Source organism: Saccostrea echinata, unplaced genomic scaffold, assembly GCF_033153115.1.
Source record: "Saccostrea echinata isolate AGI-Se365-2 ecotype Australia unplaced genomic scaffold, CSIRO_AGI_Sech_v1 ptg000043l, whole genome shotgun sequence".
Classification (NCBI taxonomy): Eukaryota; Metazoa; Mollusca; class Bivalvia; order Ostreida; family Ostreidae; genus Saccostrea; species Saccostrea echinata.
The window spans coordinates 1385284-1399018 of record NW_026889792.1 but is presented as its reverse complement, the minus strand read 5'-3'; the positions used below and the strand labels follow the sequence as shown (position 1 = coordinate 1399018).

The 13735-nt window shown below is 31.5% G+C and overlaps 2 protein-coding genes across 2 annotated transcripts; one reads left to right on the top strand and one right to left on the bottom strand.

The window, feature by feature from the left end:
- Positions 1–543: 543 nt before the first annotated feature.
- On the top strand, positions 544–4611 carry LOC133201262 (carbohydrate sulfotransferase 15-like). Its single transcript, XM_061337058.1, has 7 exons — positions 544–825; positions 2301–2577; positions 2917–3039; positions 3214–3370; positions 3686–3842; positions 4039–4186; positions 4306–4611. Exons 1-7 carry the CDS (start codon positions 544–546, stop codon positions 4485–4487), a joined length of 1326 nt encoding a protein of 441 aa, XP_061193042.1. The 3' UTR covers positions 4488–4611.
- A 1008-nt stretch (positions 4612–5619) lies between these two features.
- On the bottom strand, positions 5620–6384 carry LOC133201261 (transmembrane protein 79-like). Its single transcript, XM_061337057.1, has one exon. The coding sequence runs from the start codon at positions 6378–6380 to the stop codon at positions 5817–5819; it is 564 nt and encodes a 187-aa protein (XP_061193041.1). The 5' UTR covers positions 6381–6384; the 3' UTR covers positions 5620–5816.
- Positions 6385–13735: the final 7351 nt, after the last annotated feature.

Here is a 13735-nt window from a genome sequence, read left to right as displayed (position 1 = left end):
AGAGTGGAAAGCTTACCTTTTTTAAATTGATTTATGTAGAAGATCTCTACGAAGAATGACATTTAGCGTTGCTTTGTCTTTTTTTATTAAAATATACAAAAACATTTGTATACATGTACTTCGTAGTAAAATGTCTAGTGCGTACAAGCTCAAGCAAGCTAGTGCCTGATACAAGGAGTCTTGTTTTATTGTCAATCTTTCATTAAAACATCCATCTTAGCTCTATTCTTGGTCCTTTTATGGAACTAAACTTCATTTGGAACGTCTGTATGATATGACGCCACCTGGCGGTGGGACTGTATGTTAATGACCTTTGACATCAAGCAAGGTCAAGTTAATTACATGTGTGACAATATATCAACCACAAGTGTTGACCGAGCTTCTTGTGGGAGATTTTGGCCATTTTATTCTCATTTATTTCTTGACATTGATAACAAGCACTGGTATTTGTAGCAACATGGCCGTAGGGTGAACTTACACTGGTTTGTTTTAATTTGGACTTCAATAGAATGATGAAAAGAGTTTTTATTATCAGTAAAAAACATGAAAATTATCGTGTTACATAGCTTTAAATTACGGAAAACCAAGAAAAATAGAATTTGGAGATCAGTCTTTGGAAGAATTCGAGGAGGAAATTTTCGCACTACAGTGCTCCTATCCCTGTTTTCTCTTATGATAACAACTGGATTTATTATAAAAGTGACCAATGATAACATTAAATATGACGTTAGAAAGGCATCCAACAAAATTCAAACTTTATGTAAGAAAAACGACGGATGGAAAGATGTGTTTCAATGTCGGAAAGGTGTTCATTATTCAGATAAGGTATGTTACTGTGAATCGCATGATTGACAAGAACATTTTTGTTTTATATGTCTGTGTGTTTGTGATGTTGGACACCGAGTATCCAAAAGTTACATGTATGTCATTTTTCCAGAAATTTCATTTATAGAAAAATATATTTCATAACAAAGGATATGTACAATTTGAATTATACATATTCATACTATATAACGGTAATGCACTCCAAATCATGATCAAAATGATATAGATACATGTACTGAATTTATGCAATAAATGCACAGATACTTTTTAATGTCTAAATGCCATGGCTGATGAAATTTTACAATGTAACAAGCTGATATTCTCTAAACAAACGTTTCTAACTTTTGAAATATCTATCACAATAATGAGAGAAATAAAACTCGTCCGAAGCAAGGTTCATATAGAATTTCCGATCGTTTGGGAACGCAATCAGTGACAGAAAGTGTTTAGTATTACAGAAAGACAACCATTTGCCTATGTCAAATCCCTGACACTATAAGAGCAGAGTTTTGAAAAGTAATTCATACAATGTTAAGGAACAAACTTTCTTTGGCGACAATTTCATCAGTTAATATCATTGCCATCCTCATCTGATAGGGTAACACAAAAAATGTCTCAGAACCAGTATATGATCAATTTAACAAGGGAGAGTTTCTTTCCAAAAACTCTTCTATTTTTATATGATCAATTATGAAATGGAAATGATAAAACTGTTTTATAACATGTAAATTTATGTATATATTTCCTCCGTCTATTAGCATGCAATAAATAATGCTCTTACTCTTTTACCGGGGTGTGATAATGGTCACTCACAGTCTGATTTTAAGGGGGGGGGGTGTAAAGATTTTTTTTTTGATCAGCTTTTTATTTAGTATATAATGTCAAGGTTCAACGAGACATATGGGCTCTTAATTAAACAATATAAATGATGGATAATCCTACAGTTATTCAAAGACAAAGATTATTATATCTGTCACGAATATTTCCTAAAAACAATGAACCACTGAGTAGTAATGAAATTACGGTGTAATAAATTAAGACCGCATTGACCAGGACTGTCCCCTTATGTTCTGTCCAGGTAAACACAAGTAAGTCATTCTTTGTTAATAAGATGTCCTCGGCCATATAATGAATCGGTCCTTCATTCATTTCTGCTTGGTCGGTTTTGACATAAAGGAAACATTCACAACAACATTATCATTAATGGCATAAAATGAGACGGATATTAGCATTGAAGTGAATGTTAAAACAGAAATTATTTGTATGTATAGGTTTTACATAAAATAAATATTTTTACACTGAGGCATATCATGAAAGTTTCCTGTAAATGAAGAAATAAATTTGGGGTGTACATTTCTTTGCACAAAACACAAGTTCACATCACAAATAAATAATACATGTAAATCAATCAATCAATAAACAAACAAATAAATAAATATTTCAGTCACGAGCCATTAATTTTTGTCTTTTTGCAGACATTGCGTAAATTTTGGACGGAAGGCCATAAGAATCCCTGCTTTCGAAATCAACGGAAACACCCAAGGGACCATTCATCGGAACTCCTCCAGTGTGTCCCTTACTTCTTTGTAATTGGGTTTCCGAAATGTGGAACCACAGACTTGTTTGACAGGATGTCACATCATCCAGAATTCGTGCAGCCTTCATTTAAAGAAATCCACTGGATATCGCGATATCGCTTTATTCCGCCTAGAAACGACAGACTGAAGTTCATCGCCATGAACAAAACATATCGTGAGTGACGCTATCCGTAATTATGAAATCACTCTTTGTTAAATAATCCAATAGATTTTAAGTACAATTATATTTATTTTTTTTTTCAATATTCTTGGGTGGCGTTTCTTTACAATAAAATTAGAAAAAAAAAACGTGTATTATCTATGTTTTTGAGACTTCTCACTTTTTAATTTGCATGTCTACATAATTTTATTGAATAAGGTAATATAATATCTGAATAATGTAATAAATTATAGCGTTAATATTTCTGTATTTTCACACTGAATATAGAATCATGATTCTTTTAAATAATGAAGAAGGTCGAACGATGAAAACTTTGTGTTATCTATATCGTAGGTACGAGAGATTTTGACCATGGTTTTCTTCTGTATACTAGAGTGTTTTATCCTATGGTACTTGACGTGGAACTGGAGAAATTATTAAAAAATAGAACAAATATAGAATATCGAAAAATAACAGGTTAGTTATCAGCAATTAAAAGGGTAAATTATCTTATTAACATACAAATGTTTAGATATGAAAATACATGCAATATTTTTAAAAAAGTGACATATAACTCATGAAAACGTAGATTGTTTTTGTCGATGATTTCAGTCCTTGTAAAATATGGAATAATAATACCTATATTTGCAGGTGATTTCAGTCCGTCTACAATATGGGATAATGATATATATTCCTCGCTACCGAGAAATTTTAATCTGACCATTCCAATGTACACTACAGCTGATTTTGTACAGGAAATGAACGCATGCGCAAAACTGATCGTAATGATTAGGGACCCTGTCCAAAGGTAAAGAAAAACCTGAAAAAAACCCCATATTTTTTAAAGTAACTCAATTTTGGATCTTCTTCTTCTGTCCATTTGGTCTCACAGAATTCCTCTACCAGAGCATCTCTCTCTCTCTCTCTCCCCCACCCCCCCTGCCCAAAATGAATTCAGTTAACAGTTTGTTGATACATCTTGCGACACACAGACAGAGATAGAAAAGAAAAAAAAGCATACCCACCTAAATTTGGTTGCCGATTAATTGGATTGAAGAAATTCTTTTACATACAGAACTAAATGCCTATAGCCTGTATTGTACATATAATTATCTTTTTAAAGGTTGTACTCGGACTACCTATTTTTCCATGCTGCAAACAAAGGTCCTTTTGACTTCCATAACAAAGTGACGTCAGCAATAAAACTTTATAATGATTGCATTAACAACAAAGGAGTTGACGCTTGTGCATTTGATGCCCCATTGGCAAAAATGGCAAAGGTATTTATAATATTGCTTTATTTATATTGGGATAAATTTCATTACTTTTAGAGTAAAGAACTGGTGAAAAGTTCATTGACTCTATAGGTAGCAACATTTTACACATACATGAACATACATCTACTGAGCTACATGTATGTCAGCCTTCATTGCTGGTGATGACGTCATCTTATTAACTACTTTTGTTGTCTAACAGGTTCGTTTACGCCTGGGTATTTATGTGGTTTACATAAAGCAATGGCTGAGGAGATTTCCCATGGACCAGTTCCTGTTTGTTAGACTCGAAGACTACGCGGCAAGAACGAGTTCCGTGTTGAATAATGTCTTCAGTTTTCTACAAATGGGTAGGCATGAAAACTGGTTTCACTATTCTATATTTCTTACAAGATTAAAACATTTTTTTCCTTCAAATTCTTGGTTTTCTTGGTTTTAAGTACATTCAAATAATGATTTTTGTTTTCAGGATCCGTTGATACTGAAATAATGGGCAAAATGATTTTCCAAAAGCCAGTAAACACACGCAAAGTAAACGTTGGAGAAATGCTACCGGAAACTCAGAATATTTTGACAGATTTCTACGAACCATTTAATGAACAACTTGCTCAATTGTTAAATGATCATCATTATCTTTACCATCTTTCCTGATCCAGTCCCCTAGACCTCGATTGTAATTCAAGTTGAATATTATTGTAAAAGGACCTAGAATGTCTCAATTCATCATAACGTGCCCCTTCAACTTAATAATACCAAACGTGTTAAATGTTTTGTTTCTCTGGACTAGACTTATATAAATCTATGTAAATCTATGTATAAAGCATATTCTATGTATTTATGATATATCTATAAATTTACACATTTATTGGAACAATTTTTCATCCCTAATTTACAAACTGTATAGCAGATGGTATTACTAACAATTGTTAAAAATCTATAATTTAATAATGTATTTTTTTGGTTTTATTTTATTTTGTTTTGATTTTTTTTGTTCAACGTTAAAGCTTCTGTTTAAGGCAAAAACGAGAAGTACCGACGATAGAATACATGTATGAATACGAATATGAATATGAATACAATTGTACAATTCTCTCAGTCTCATGAAGCAGATGAACGGCAATGTTACTGTGTGGTTGATTTGAGGGAACTGTCTTCCCACAAATTTTTATTAATATAGAAAATTTGGTGATTTTCTATTTTAATAAAATTTGTGGGAAGACAGAACACTTTCAGTAAACTTAATAAACTGTCACATGAAATAGCATACTTGTAAAGGAGATTAAATTTCTACAGTAATTCTGTAAATTATTTAAGTATTGTTTAGGAAGGGGTTTCTTCTTTCTGGAAAGCTGTATCATGTTGTAAATTTTGAATTTACTAGGGGAGGAAAAAAAATTATCATGTTGTAAATTTTGCATTTACCTCCCCTAGTAAATTCAAAATTTACAACATGATACATGTAGCTGTCCAAAGTCTGAAAGACACTGGTAACAAAATAAGCTTTTTATGTTTTACCACCACAACCTCTTGTCTGGAATAAGATGCAGAAGGAAATCAGTATTCATGTAGTTAGACTAGACGATCTATAGTTCTTACCAGATGTTTGTTATACTTTGAAATGACGGAGAGAAAATGAGCTTATTGTTGTCCGTATCACATACTCTCTTTATGAACTTCATTGTAAATAACCCTGCGTACAGTGTTCTCTATTGTGCCTATTGCCAACGTCATCTGGACATCAAGATTTTAAAAAATGATACAAAAATGTACACAATGTGAAGTGTCGGATTTGAAAATATTTTATTTCTAAGTAATTTGAGGGTCTCATTGTTAAACAAGAGAATATTAATATTATTTTTTTTTTCTGAGCGTAAGCATGAACCTTTATAAATTTACATCCAAAACGAAGTGATCTTATACTATGTCCTGTCAGACGACGAAAATTTCATTCTATTCATCTCTTCGACAAAAAATCTACAGTCAGACAACGTACAACCTCACGAAGGAGAACAAACAATAAATGTAGACTGCAATAGTGGGAAGGTTTGTCGCTGCAAATCCGTATCCCCTGTTCAAAGCTGATGAAGATGTATATCCTTTCCAAAAGACGACTCGACCGAGGAGGAATAAACCAACTAGGATTGGGATAGCCTTTAAAGAACTTGCATCCAAAAGGGTAGACAATGTCAATAGACCAACGGAGTGTGTTATAAACTGTTCAACCGTGTTTCTGAGGACGCGATTGGCAATGTCCACAACTTCTTCGCCGCCGCCTTTGATAGGATCTATGGCATTAGAGTAAAATCGAAGGTTTCCAACCTTGAGTATGAAGAAGTAAATTGAGAGTGACGAGAAGAACAAACAGCGAATTGCAAATGCCATCCGATCACCAATACTGATCAGGCCTGACGTGTCGAAGGGTGCGTAGCGAAATGAGAAAAAGAAAGTGGCGCTGGTCACAAACCCGGATGTAAATATCTGTTTGAGTACAAATTTTTCTTTCTGTCGTAAAGATCGCAGATCTTTGTTGTCGTTGTCACCCATACTACAGATGCTGTAAAGTGCAATTAGAAAACTTCATTAATCCAACATAAATGATGTTGCTTAATTTAGACGTATTCAGAATATCCATTTACTAATTACTTATGGTGCTAATTTGATCTTATGAACAATGATTCATTCAGAGTGTATGACAAAACATAGATGTAAATACATGTAGATATCATGTAAATATTTCACAATAGAATAAAACTATTACATCAAAAAAGTTTTTTTCTGTGAATATTAGGTACAAATGAGCATATACATGTATAAAAATAGAAATTCTCGTTGTACTATCTTGTTTACAACCTGGTACACATTCAAAGGTTCTGACACACTTATTCAATAATCCAGTTCAGAGCACCTTTTCAGAAAAGCACAGTTTACATACATAAAGACTTTGTAAGATTTTATGTGAATATTTCTTAATAAAGGCTCAAATTATTCAAAGTTGCAATTAAGTTCTACGTACCTCCAAGTTTTCCAAATTACGGTAGCCTATGATTACCTTTAATGTAGAATATATATCAGATTCCTTGCAGTCATAGAACGCGACGATGGGAAAAGAAACTCCCGGTAACGATCATTGTGCAATGTATCATCAGAAATTTTAGTTTATTATCTAAAATTATAATTTAATAAAATAACAACATCAGCAATAAAAAGACAACAAAATAAAAAAAACACTAAAATCAATTTTCATTATTTAAAAAAGGTAGAATGTAACAAGCTATAGAGTAAAGTAGAAGAACCAAGTGAAAGAAAATTTGTTCAGTTTACAAAGAAACAAAAAGTAAAATATTGTAATTATAGCTGTTTAAGTTTTGAACTATCTACAGGATTTTAAATATTAAGCACTGCTTGTTATCTTTACTCCTTTCATTATGGTGAAAAACTAATGTTCCTATCTTTACCCCTCTATGATCGATACAATGACTTTTTCAGCAAATGCAATCTACCATTAAGTCGAAACTTGCCTGACGGTTTTCATACAAATTATTAGGCCATTATTTTCACACTGAAAGGGGACGGTTACTTCGAAATTCTCCACGGCACCTGATCCCACCTCTGACGTTTTTAGAGGTCCGTTTTCTCTGCTCTAAATTTGTATTGTTTCAGTAGACTTTTGAGTTTGATTACTGTTCGTTATCTTCGTATATAATCAAATATGCAACCCAAACAGAAGACCTTAATAGATAAAAAAAATGAATCCCAACACTTCTATTTTAAAATATAAATATCACTAAACACCAATAATTGCATACAAAGTCACAGGTAGGTTGCTCCATTGTCTACAGTCATTGGCTTTAATTTTTCCTGGATTTCCCAATTTTTGTTAAAGAATGCATGCATATGCAAATCTACTTATATTCACTATTAGTAATAATGACAAATTTTATCAATATTATATTATATAATATCATATATAAACATAGGACACATAAAAAAGTGCATATATATATATATATATATATATATATATATATATATATATATATATATATATATATATATATATATATATATATATATGCACAACAACCAACGTTGCGAACAATAGAAATTGTCAAATTTTCGGGACGCCCTGTCCCTTCCTCTGGACAAAGAAAGAAATTAGAAACTAATTGTAATAAAGACAAAGGAAATAGAGAAACAGAAAACAACCAACACTGAACTAAACTATCAAACACTATATATTTACTTTTATTCCTGTTTAATGTGAAAGTTTATAACCAAATGTTTTGAAAGAATTCCGGACCATTATGAAATGCAACCGGCTCAGTCTCTATCGCATAGAGCAAAGACAGGCAATCTACTGTTTTTTAGGATGGTAGTTTTGAATTTTTCATTAAACTTTTATATGAATGAAATGTATGGAGATAACAAACAGTATTCAAGCTCAAAAGTCCATTAAACAATAAAAATTTTGGAGCAGAGCAAACACGGACCTCTAAAACATCAGAGATGGGATCAGGTGCCATGGAGGAGTGAGCATCCCCTGCCAACCGGTCACATCCGCCGTGTGCTCCTTGTCACGAAATAACAGAAAAATCCGTCCACAATTCAGTGTGTAAATCATGGCCTAACAATTAGTATGAAAAACGTCAGTCAGCATTTGACTTAAGGAGGGATTCTTTTTATATTTATTGTATTTAAGAATTAATGAAAATTTCACAGATTTAAGATGACAATATCACTAAGTACTGGTATCAATGAGATTAAATTTGACCGTTTTGTTTTAGGTGCAAGGTCAGGTCAAGGTCATTATCTTTTTCCTTGACATTAAGAATAAAAAAAATACTTTTGCCAATCATTTGATGCCTTCATTTATTTTAAAAGATTAAATGTTTTTCTTTTTGCATAAAAAGATTTCACCATATAAGGTCTATCAGATGATACTACCAAATTAAGATAAAATATACAACTAAAATAGAGATATTACTAATCCGAATTTCCTCTATTTTAATTAAATTTTTAGGGAATAGTAGGTATTTTGATATACTTCATATGTTTAAATTTTTCTTATTTTCACATATGAAAAAGTAGTCATATCAAGTTACAATATTTTCATACGCCGCTATTCCGCCGAAAATATAGTCCCTGCTAGATATCAAACTCAGCCTACCATTTGTATTTAAAGTAGTACAATTTAGAGAAGGAAAGAAAAATATAATCTTTTAGATCCTTTACATCTAAATATATTAGACATATGGCAAATACACTTTGAATATTTCATTTAGTCAGAAACCAGACAAGAATCCCTCCTTAATGATAAATTGTATTTGCTGACAAGGTCATTGTATCGACAATTAAAAGAACTTACGAAACGACGACTTTAAACGAGACTGGTGATGTTCTTGTTTCATCAACTTGTTTGTCAGTAACTTACCTCGTTTTAGAAATTATTCATACGTAGAGCATGCTCTTGCGTATCGAATCAACTAAGAGATGTTAACCCCGTATGCAGGTGATGAAGGTATATTGCTGCATAAGTAAGGGAAGTTGACGATTGAAAAGTGAAAGTCATCACGTTTATCGTAAAGCTTGGTTATTAGATTACCATTAACGTCTTGTTTTAGTAAAATATCCAAATATGAAACAGATGTGTCAGACTCTGTGGTATCTTTTATTTCAAGCTCACTGAGATATATCGTATCGACACATAAAAATGGACATAACCATTGATAATTGACAATACATCTTCGATATATCTAAATGTCGAGTTGAAGGCCACAATGAGAGTTTTCTTCTTTTCACGTACATGTATAAGATTTATATGAGGTTTTATAATCTTCATAGAAAAATACTATGCTATGCCAGATTAATGCGCTTACTCTTTTACAATTTTGGAGTAATCTGCTCAGAACAGACGTGCCATGTTTGAAGACAATAACTGAGATTTGACATTATGAATGAGTGATATGTTGTAATTTGGCCTAATGTATTTAAATGCTTTTCTATTCGTTTAAAAACAACTAATTGACGACCATATAGATCAAACCAGACCATTTTGTCATTCTAATGATTAAAGAAATGACAGTGAGTGAATGATAAATTTGATCAAGGAATAAAACCTAAGCACAGGAAACAGCCTTCTGATTAGCAATATTTTGGAATAAATAATAAGTTACTTAAAAATTATTGATTATTATTTTAAAAGCTCATAATTAATGAAATGACATAGAAAGTGAAATTAACCTTCCGAACAGTTTTGTTTCCATTTTGATACCTGAATGTTATAAGCCAAATAAATTGATATATATATGGAAAATAAAATGGAAAGATCAAACATCTTCCTGTCGGGATATAAACTTGTATGGAAGGGTTTCAGGCTTAAAAGTTGTTTGAAGTTCCAAACATAAATCCTTGAGACACTATAATATACTTAAAACATCATATGTAATCTATAAGATGTTTTTTCTTTCTTTAAGTTAATTTAAACTACCAGTTTTCCTTATATTTTAATCTCCAGCACCATTAATATATATGGTACAATAAATACAACAATACTTCTGAATTTGTTAGTTCTTTTCTTTCCTTTTTTCCCATTTTTCTGAGAATCTTATTTTCTATTGTAATAAAAAAATTGCAATACATATAATGTACTGTTCAGAATGATCGTTATGTCTTTTTTCATTACTCTCTTGACAAGTGATATATTTAGGAATTTTTTTGAGTTTTGTGAGTGATACTGGTGTGTAGATCACACAGAGACTTTCCACGTATATGTAGGCACATGCATATTCCATTAAGCGAGCAAACGCTTAATGAAAATTTATGCCTACGTGCAAGCCTGTGTGATTTAGATACAAATAACAGTCACAAACGTAAACCATAAATTCAAGATTTAAATTTTTTTGTGACCATATATGGTATTTTCATTACCAAATCGGTAGCCTTATTGTGGTTTTACTTTATCACAAGTTCCTATGTGTATATTTCTACATGCAACATTTCATGGAATTGTCATTCAACGCAGTAGTAAATATATATAAGTAGTTATCTTTCTTCTCATGAACACATTGAATTTACAACTTTCAGCGAGCCAACGCATAGTACTAGTATGTACGATACAGGTGAATATTTATGAAGACAGTCATGAGTCGGTCAGGTAAGTTGTCGTATAATAATGCATTTATTCATGACAGGGGCCAAGATCAATAAACAAAGCAATAAACAATGATCTGTGAAGAAAGAGGAATAGAGAGTAAAATCTCTCAGGGACGGTGAGTCAGGCCGAAAAAATCTTCGTCTTGCTAAAAAAAACCCAACAAAATATTTTCTTTTCTGCATCAAATAATAACTTTTTAATGCACGGCCCGATTGATATTTTTCGTTTTCAAAAACGGTTGACAAGTGTATTCATGTTGGATTTTATAAACAGAGTAGCGGATATACTCTTGGTAACTTTTAAAACCAATTTAAAATTGTCCGCGTGTTGTCTTTAAGAGACCCTTCCTTAAATTACCATCTTAAAAAAATGTGAATAATTTAATATCAACCGAGAAAAAAAACCGGGGGAAAATATAAACATTTCAATTTTTTTTTTATATTTTCTTTTCATATTTTGTACATTACTAAACTTGTAGAGTACAATAGTTTTATTTTATAAATGAAATAGAGTTCAAAATGAAATGTGAGGATAACAAACAGTAACAAGGATAAAAAAATCCAATAAAACATTACAAACTGAGCAGAGCAAAAATAACATCTGAAAACATCAAATATGAGATCTGGTGCCATGCATGAGTAAGTATCCCCTGTCTACCGATCACATCAGCTGTGAGATCCTGGTCGTGGACAATATATAAACAGAGTAATCTGTACATAATTCTATTTGAAAATAATAACTTTCGCCCTTTCTACAGGTTTATTTGTATACAAGGTTTTTGTATCGATCAAAGAATTTGCGAAATGTTGACTTTAATCAAAATTGTTGATACCCTTGTAACATTAACAAACATGTACCATTATATGTCAGTAGCGTAGCTCTATATAGAAACTGACCGAACCGAATAAAGAACATTTTTTCTTCCGTATCGAATCAACTGGAAAACAAAACACCATATGCAGGTGATCATGGCATATTGCTACATAAACAATGGAAGTTTATAATGGCATATCACACGTTGTAATATTCTATCTTTTCCATTTGTATTGTAAAATTTGACATTTGTATTGTATAATTTTTCATTTGTATTGTATAATTTTTATTTGGATTGTATAATTTTCCATTTGCATTCTATTATTTTCCATTTGGATTGTATAACATTTATTTGTATTCTATAGTTTCCATTTGTATTGTAAAAAATCATTTGGATTGTATAATTTTTAATTTGTATTCTATATTTCCCATTTGTTTTGTATAATTTATTGTTTGCATTGTATAATTTCTTATTTGTATTCTTATTTTTTATTCTTTTTTTATTGCTTATTTTTTTCGTTACGAAGGATTTCATTGGTCAAGTTTTATTTTTTTTTTGTAGTATAGTGTTCAAACAAGCGAGATGTTTCAGGTGAACTGGGCTCCTCTATTTGCTTGGATGTTAAGGGACGGTCATTTAATTCTAAAGGGGGGGGGGCTGTCAAATTTTGTCGAATCAGATTATTTATTTTCATGCTCTTGCAGGAGAAAGTATTTATGTCCAAGATGACCAGGGACAAGGAGAAGAAGAAGAAAATCTGCCCAAACCCAAAAACTCCATTTCTTAGGGGTGGGGTGTGTAGTGGGCTGGGGTGGGGGGTGGTTGAGGTTTCACCAGTCAAGATGATTATTTTTTGCCATCTGCCAGCGCTCCCTTTTCATCTAAATGGCCATCCTTAGCATGCACGCAAAAGCATATAGTAGCCCATCTTCGCTAGCCAAGGATGACGATCCGCTCCTCTGAAAAGAGGAGAGGAGCGGATCGTCACCCTTGGCTAGCGAAGATGATAGACTAAATATTGACCAATGCAATCCTTTGCAACAAAATAAACAATTTTCAGATACAATACAAAGGAGAAATTATCGAATACAAATAAAAATGTACACAATACAAATAAGAAATTATACATTGCAAATTGAAAATATAGAATGCAAATGAAAAATTATACAATTCAAATGATTTTTTTTACAATACAAATAGAAAATATAGAATACAAATAAAAAACTATACAATTCAAATGGAAAATTATAGAATACAAATGGAAAATTATAGAATACAAATAAAAATTATACAATGGAAAATTTTACAATTCAAATGGAAAAGATCGAATATTGCAACGTTGGACTTGCCATTGTTTATGATAGAGAAAATTTTCATCACGTTCATCATGAAGTTTATGTTGTTTAAGTTCATGATGTGTCAGCCTCTGTGCAGTGTCTTTCACTACGAGGTCAGTGGGTTGTATGAATGAAAATAAGCAGTTTTAACTAATATTAAAAAATGTCATTGATTTATGCATTTACATCTAGTTTAGAATACATATGCCCTTACTGTAGCACTTGAGAGGAAAAACGTATATTAAAATTGTTTAAAGTTTTGTTTATAATATTTTATAACCTTCAGAGGTTAATATATAAAACCTTCAGAGTTTAGCAATAAGTTAATTTAAATTAAGGATGATTTTGAATTAAGAAGAATATGCATTAAAAATAATAAAATTCCAAAAAGAATAGCTATAAAAAGGAATGTGAAACCAAAAAAGACAAGTGATTTGTGAATTCAAGATGAAATAAATATTTTTAAAAAAGATATTTTATTCAGAATCATTTGTCTGAAAGCTAATGAGATCTTGAACAAAATTAAGTGAACATATAGAAGTATTAACAATAGTTGCAAAAAAAATATACATTTCTTTTTGCAACAAAGCAGCAT